Source organism: Numida meleagris, chromosome 17 (genome assembly GCF_002078875.1).
Source record: "Numida meleagris isolate 19003 breed g44 Domestic line chromosome 17, NumMel1.0, whole genome shotgun sequence".
Classification (NCBI taxonomy): domain Eukaryota; kingdom Metazoa; phylum Chordata; class Aves; order Galliformes; family Numididae; genus Numida; species Numida meleagris.
Window position 1 is genome coordinate 4,625,522 of NC_034425.1, and position 6,877 is coordinate 4,632,398.

At 63.1% G+C, this 6,877-nt stretch overlaps 1 protein-coding gene across 1 annotated transcript in view; it reads right to left on the minus strand.

Moving 5' to 3' along the window:
• The window catches only part of TMC6 (transmembrane channel like 6), a 7,417-nt gene extending 546 nt beyond the window's left edge, over positions 1 to 6,871 (minus strand). The window contains exons 1-21 of the mRNA XM_021414692.1: positions 6,805 to 6,871; positions 6,259 to 6,351; positions 6,035 to 6,153; positions 5,821 to 5,949; positions 5,540 to 5,698; positions 5,352 to 5,457; positions 5,185 to 5,281; positions 4,846 to 5,097; positions 4,403 to 4,593; positions 4,185 to 4,332; positions 3,869 to 4,024; positions 3,536 to 3,711; positions 3,344 to 3,425; positions 2,933 to 3,030; positions 2,686 to 2,781; positions 2,264 to 2,339; positions 1,947 to 2,080; positions 1,402 to 1,578; positions 1,209 to 1,287; positions 1,009 to 1,086; positions 385 to 773 (exon numbers count right to left, since the gene is read on the minus strand). Of these exons, the coding sequence (XP_021270367.1) occupies positions 1,015 to 1,086; positions 1,209 to 1,287; positions 1,402 to 1,578; positions 1,947 to 2,080; positions 2,264 to 2,339; positions 2,686 to 2,781; positions 2,933 to 3,030; positions 3,344 to 3,425; positions 3,536 to 3,711; positions 3,869 to 4,024; positions 4,185 to 4,332; positions 4,403 to 4,593; positions 4,846 to 5,097; positions 5,185 to 5,281; positions 5,352 to 5,457; positions 5,540 to 5,698; positions 5,821 to 5,949; positions 6,035 to 6,153; positions 6,259 to 6,314 (2,403 nt within the window). The 5' untranslated portion in view covers positions 6,315 to 6,351; positions 6,805 to 6,871 and the 3' untranslated portion in view covers positions 385 to 773; positions 1,009 to 1,014. The remainder of the gene's footprint in view (positions 1 to 384; positions 774 to 1,008; positions 1,087 to 1,208; positions 1,288 to 1,401; positions 1,579 to 1,946; positions 2,081 to 2,263; positions 2,340 to 2,685; positions 2,782 to 2,932; positions 3,031 to 3,343; positions 3,426 to 3,535; positions 3,712 to 3,868; positions 4,025 to 4,184; positions 4,333 to 4,402; positions 4,594 to 4,845; positions 5,098 to 5,184; positions 5,282 to 5,351; positions 5,458 to 5,539; positions 5,699 to 5,820; positions 5,950 to 6,034; positions 6,154 to 6,258; positions 6,352 to 6,804) is intronic.

The following is a 6,877-nucleotide window of genomic DNA, read 5'->3' on the forward strand; positions in this document are numbered from 1 at the left end:
CCCTACCCACCCCCCACCGCCCCGCGGTGGTGCAACACCAACCGCTGGCAGTGAAGGCCTCCGCCTGTCTGGAGCCTGCCTACACCCAGCACAACACGCACACTCCACTCCGCCCCAGGGTGTGGCCAGGCAGTGCAGCTACGCGGATAGCTTTTGTATCCTTATCTCCACCACACAGGCAGCACCAGTGCCAAGAGCCCGAGAGCCTGCTGGTGCCATGGCACCGCGACACACAGCACCCTGCTGGGACTCCAGACGGGGACACTTTAATGGTTATTTCAAAGAGGCGACAGCCCCGAACAGAGCCTTTTTGTTCTCTGCCCAGGCAGTGCTGGGGGTTGGTGGTTTCTTTCTGAGCCCATCCTGCTGCACGGCCTTGCTCACCGCGCACACCATGCTGGTCCCACTTCATGAGGCAGAAAACTTCACTATCTCTGTTCCAGCATGCTGCAAGGTGCTGCTTTCCAGGCTGGCCAGGTAGTTTGCAGGAAGGAGAGTAGTTTTTTGCACAGCTACGTGTGCAAACCAGTCCCACAGAGCTGTGCTGGGACACAGCAGCAGGGCTGTGCTCCTGGCCCCGGGGGGGGCGGGGGGAGCACCCTTATCTCTGTGCTGCACATTGCCCAGCAGTCCTTGGCTGCTGCAAGAGAGCACTTGCAAGCGCACAGTTCTCTGCTCCCAGGGCAATGCCACACGGCTCCAGGAGCAGCCAGTTCCAGTTCCTGGTGGTGAGCTGTCCCATTCTGCCCTGCTCCTTCCTGGGGTCTGTGACACTGAAAGGAGAGTCCCTGTGAGGCCCCAAGGGTCATTCACAGCGGGCAGAGCACTGCCACATGCTGACAGGGGATGACACTCTCCCTGTCCCCACCACCTCCCAGTTCCCTGTCCCAGTCCCTCCCCAGCCAGCATTGTGCTGCTCCCATCCCCGGCTCCAGCACAGAGCAGGGGAGCACGGTGACTTCCCATCCCTGCCAACCCCCAGCACTCTACCCTGGGTCCCGGCCTCACCTGGGATCAAGCGCATCTCGCTTTCTGCTCGTAAATGGAGTGAAGCTTCCCAATCAGGAATCTTTTATCTTCCCCTTCCTGTAACAGCAGAGACACTGCAGTGAGCAGCCATGCAGGACGTGCTCTCCCCGGAGCCACTGGGGTTGGGGACAGCCCAGAGCTGCAGGGACAGGGGCTCAGAGCACACTGAGCCCACGCACATAGGTAATCCGGTCTTTCAGCAGGTGGATGATCCGGCGCTGGCCACTCACCACCAGCATTTTGTGGTAGATGGCAGCTCTGTAATGACAGGTGTGCAGGGATGGTGTCACTGGGGCTGAGGTCCCCGCTCAGGGCCTTGGAAGCAGCAGGGGGAACCCAAAAGGTGGGCACAGGGTTCAGACTCATACTCACAGCACCATCCCAGAGAGGAAGAACAGGAAGAAGGTGTTCTCCAGCAGGTACTGCTGGATCCAGCTGAACCAGGTGATGTTGGGGTTGGAGTCCTTCAGCAGCTCCACCCAGACCTTCAAAGCTACGGAGATGGTTTGCAGCCCCCGGAAGGGGCCACAGGTTTCTGATGGCTTCACCCTGAGCAGGCAGAGCGAGTCAGTGGGAGGCTGCTTTGGGGGTGGACCACTGGGCACAGGGCAGTGGCTGGGCACTGCCCCTGACATAGGGCACTGCCCTGGCTCCTATTTACAGCACTGCAAGGGCTGGGCCCTGGCAGCTGGGTTGGGGTCTCATCCCATTGCTCTGTAGCTGGGAGCATCTGGGAACAGCTGGAAGAAGCAGGCATGCTCCAAGGGGTGCAGTGCTCTGGGCAATGAATGCCAGGGAGCAGCATTCCCCAGACCAGGACAATGCTGCATCTGGGAACAACATCTCACAGCCCATGCCCTAACCCCTGCAAGGTGCTGCCCCTGGCAGCAGGTGGCTCTGTGCCCATGAGTACTCACGACCAGACAGTGTAAGAGACGAACAACACTGCGCCCAGGAAGGACGGGAAGAAGAGGAGCATGATGAAGACAGTACTCATACGAGATGCTTGCCAGGGCTTGCTGGGGGACTGGCAGTTCTGCATCAGGCTGGTCTGCAGGCAAGGAGCAGCAGGCTGTCACCTCCCACAGCATAACCCCAGGGGTGAGCACAGGCAGCTGCACCCCCCCCATGTCCCCATCCCGTCCATCTGCTGGGAGCTGAGACCTGGGGGACCCCAGCACCATCTCTGTGCCCGTGCAAGGAGGGCACCACTCTCAGGCAGAGGCAGTCACACCTTTTTGATGTAGAAGAGCAGCAGCAGCTTCAGCACCTGCACTGCTGGGAGGAGTGGTGCGAAGAGAACGCCCAGCCTGGGAGAGAGAGAGACAGACTGAGCTGCATAGAGGGGGTAACCTGGGCCTCAGGAGCACCAAGACAGCGGTGCCAGCTGCACTCAGTCTTTTGCAAAGCCAAGAGCAAGCACACAATGTCCTGTGCCAGGCTGGCTGCACAGCCTGTGCTCGGTGGCTCATCCTGCACGTCAGGGTTGGCAGCATGTCAGATGGGTGAGGTTTCACTGACCCCTGGTGGATTTACAGCCTCTGCAGCTGCCCACACCAGGAACCTGCTGAGTGGCATGAGGCAGGACTCACAGAAGCGAGCACCACAAGCGCTCGCTGGCAGGGGATGAACCCTGCCAGGTTGGAGATGTCTCACCAGGTCAGGGTCTGCCCATAGATGAGCTCCAGCACATTTTGGGCAATGTCAAACTCAGGCCTCCGCTTACTCTTCAGCTTCTTCTCCAGGATCAGTCTGGGGAGCGAGAGGAGCTCTGCTGATGGCTGCTGGGCACCTGAGCCTCACCCTTGGGTGGCTGCAGAGCCTCCGTGTGCTGAGGCAGAGCTGCCCCAACTGGAATGAGGAGCGTGGGGCCATGCTGGTGGGCCCTTCTGGGGCACATTACCTCCAGAGCAGCTCCCCAAAGCCAGTGTCCAGCAGGGTGAATATGAAGTCCATCACCACGAAGCGATACAGGTCCTGCCCCACACGTGTCTCCCAGCACTGGGGACACAAGTGTGGCAGAGCCAGGCAGATAGCGCAGCTTCTCGTCCCTATGGCTCCTCATGGGGAGTGAAGGGTGGGGGACCTCTTCCTCCCTTGTACCCCTTCCCCACTTTGGGGTGCCCCAGCCCAGCTGCCCACCTTCCTCTCCCCACCACAGGAGCAAATGGTGCCACCCACCACAGCCCCCGCTGCCAGACCCCTCCCCACACCACCGCCCCACCTCTGCTCCACACCCTCTGGGCCAGGGGCAGCACAGGGCACACATTCCCATCCCGCCCTGCTCAGCCCCGCATTGTCAGCCAGCACCAACCTCGCTGGCGGAGGAAATCACTCTGTGGCTGAGCCACTGGTAGCAGAGCAAGCCAAGAACCACCATCTTCAGCAGGAAGTTCCTGGGGAGCAGGAGCAAGGACAGGAGCCCCCAAGCTCCAGGCACAGCAGGGCTGAGCCCCAAGGATGGGGAGCGCAGCAAACCTGGGGTGCAGGAGGCTCCCCACCCTACCTGCAGATGGCCACGTAGACCTCCGCCTCTGGGGAAGCTTGCTTCTCCCACGCTGCCAGCAGGTTGTAGAAGTGGGGCATCAGCATGTTGAGGAGTGACACGATGAGCGGCAGGGCCAGCAGGATGCCTTCCTGCTGCCATGCACTGCCTGCTGCAGCTCCCTGTTCCTGCTGCACCTGGTGAGCAGTGCCTGGCTCAGCAGGGCTGTCCGGCTCCTGGTGCCAGCCATGGGCTCAGCCCCGCTGCTCCCAGCAACAAATGCAATACTGACAGCAAGAGGGAGGCGCAGTGGGGCTGCCATCACTGCTCTGCTTCCCCTGGTGCTGTGCTTACCACGTGCATGTGCTCTGAGAAGTAGTACACAGCCACCACGCAGCCCAGCACTGTGCCCAGTGCTAGGAGCCAGGCCAGCAGGAGCACGGTGATGTGTCGCAGCCACTGGAGGAGGCTCAGGCGGCAGGAACGTGTCCGCTGCTCCGCCAGCAGCTCCTGGAAGACAGCAGAGCAGCCAAGGTGGCTGAGAACATATGCTGGGTCTGAATCTAAAGCAAGGATTTATCTTGCCTGGCGGGGTGGGACCTGGAGAGCTGCTGCACAAAGGTGCAGCACAAGGCTGGCGTGCATGTGGCACCACAGTCCTGCTCCTCACCTTCAGCTGAGTGCAGATATTCTCACTCTGCAGCTTCACCGAGTGCCTCTGCACCACCTTGAAGTCCCATGTACAGAAGATTTTGATGGCCAGGACCACCGTGGTGGAGCTGCCCACGCGGCAGCTCTTCACAAAGGAGCGGTACATGCTGCAGGAGGCAACAGGGCAGTCAGGGCAGCAGCACTGGGCAGCCACGCAATGCCAGCAGTGCTGCTCACCTGTACACCAGCAGGATGCAGGTGGCAAAGAAGAAGGCCCCAATGGTGAACACATAGGCCAGTGGCATGTTGTACATGAGCGGGGTGGCTATGGTGGGGCCCGCGCTGCCATTGGGGCTGGAGGCAGAGGGGTCGTTCAGGGTGATGTTGCTGTAGTAGCCGTAGTACAACAACGAGTGAGTGAAAGAGCCCTGTGGGGAAATGCACAACAGTACCTGTGGTGACCTCACTGGTGCCAGCAGCGCTGCCCAGCCTGGTACAGGGTCAGTATCAGCCTGTATGGCACAGTGTCCCAGGCAGGGGCAGCGCTGGGGAGCATGGAGCTCCTCCTGTGCAAGGGCAGGGATCAGGGCATCGCCCATGGCAGGAGACACAGAGACACAGGGCAGGGGTCAGACTGGGGGCAGCTCCCAAGCAGCAGGGCACAGGACTGTGATGCTTACCGCTCCGGTGAGGAGCTCAAGGCCAGCAAAGGGACGGGGGCTGGCCACAGCAGGGGGATAAGCAGCCTGCAGGGCAACCACAAAAACCAAGAGGAGGAAGGAGAAGATGTTGAACATGAGGAGAGTCTTGAGGAAGAGGAAGTAGGAGAGCACACTGGAGCCAAAGCGGCCACTGATCTGCTTCAAGGTGTAGTGCCAGGGCCGTGCGGTGTGGACCAGTGCCAGGAACCTGTACCAGAGGGTCCGGCAACCCTGGGGAGGGTGGGGACACAGTGAGGGCACCCCACAGCTGTACAGCCCCCATCACCCCCTGTTCCAGACACTGCGCCGCAGACTTACAAGCACAATGCAGACCTGGCACCATGCACAGGGAGAGGTGGGCTCTGCAGAGCGGGTGCGCAGCCCCAGAGTGCTCCTCTTCTGGTTCAGCTGCCTCCTGCCCAGAACAGGGGATATCAGGGGTGGCCCAGGCTGGGGGGAGCCCGGCCCAGGCCACAGACACCTACCGGAGGCTGCGCTTCTCCGCCAGGCTGAGAGGCAGCTCCAGCAGCATGCGGCCGCGCTGTGCAGGTGAGAGGCTCAGCAGCTCATTTACCAGCAGTCTCTGCTTGTCTGGGGGCACAGAGGCTCAGAGGGACGCATCCAGCAAGGGGCATCGCATCCATCCTGAGCCCCGCTCCAGGGGAACGCTCACCTGCCAGCGTGGCATGGGCCGGGTCGCTCTCCAGGTTGTACTGACGCAGGCTGGGCCGTGCCGTGCGGCTGAGCTGCTGCAGGGATGGACGGCTGCTCCGGCGCCGCAGCCGCGCCGTGCGGTTGTAGTACTGAGAGATAATGGCCCCACGGCTGCGCCCTGTGGCAGGAGCATGGCACTGGGATGGGCGATCGTGGGGAGAGCTCCTGGAGGGGCTCACAGCATGGCACAGCCCGGGCAGGAGGGGCAGAGGAGTGGCACAAGGAGGGGGTGGCACTCACCGATGGTGCGGCTGGGCATGCTGGCCAGGATGCGCAGGGTGGTGGCGTAGCCGGGGTGCTGCTCATCCTGCTCGGGCTCCAGCCCAGCAGTGACCCAGGGGCCCAGGGGGACCAGGAGAGCTGGGGGCCCTGGGGAGGACAGGCAGCATGTGGGGTCAGAGCCAAGGCGTACAGGACTGTCCCCATCCCACACTGTTGCAGCTCTGCACTGTACCTCTGTCCCTTTCCTGCAGTTCCATTTCTACTTCCCCTGCCACCAGGCTGCTCTGCTCCTCGATGAGCTGGAGGAAGGAACTGTGCAGGGCCCCCTCGTTGTCCGGACTCGGCTCCTGGCTGCAAGGGCACAAAGCTGAAACCCCACTCAACTGTGGCAGGGATGGAGCTCTGGGACAGCTCCGGACCAGGCGGTGCTGCCCGCGGTGGTTGACCCACACTCACCCATTGCTCTCAGTGTTCTCAGGCACTCGGAGAGTGAAGGTAGGCAGCTGGAACATCCCGGGGCCGAGCTCCGCACTGTCTCCCGCACGCTGCCTGCACAGCGAGCACCGCCGTCAGCCCCACATCCCGCCCGCCCGCGGCACGGAGCGGCGGCTGAGGGTCCGCGGGGGTCTTTGCCAGCCCCAGGGGGCGCGCGGCCCGGCACTAAGCGAGGCAGGAAGGGAGGGAGGCAGGAAGGGAGGGAGGAGCACGCACGGAAGGATGCGGGGCTACAGCGCGTCGAGGCGCGGCCACCGGGGGCCGAGAGCCCGCAGCGCCCGGCTCAGCACGGGAAAGACCATTGCAGCGGGACAGCCGCTCCCCGGTCCCGAGACCTCGCTCCTCTCCCCGCGGCCCCCGGCCGCCGCCCCTGACGGCTCCATGAAGCTGAGCGCCGTCCCCGTCCTCATCCCCTCCCCGCCCCGCCCCGCGCGGATAAAGGCTGCGAGCAGGAGGCGGCCCCGGGCCGCGACCCGCCGCGCACCCCCAGCACCCACGGCAGCGCACCCGGTTCCAGCGGCCGCCGCAGACGCGTCCGGAGCTCCCCGCGGCGTCCCGGGGCGGCGGGCGCGGCACGGCG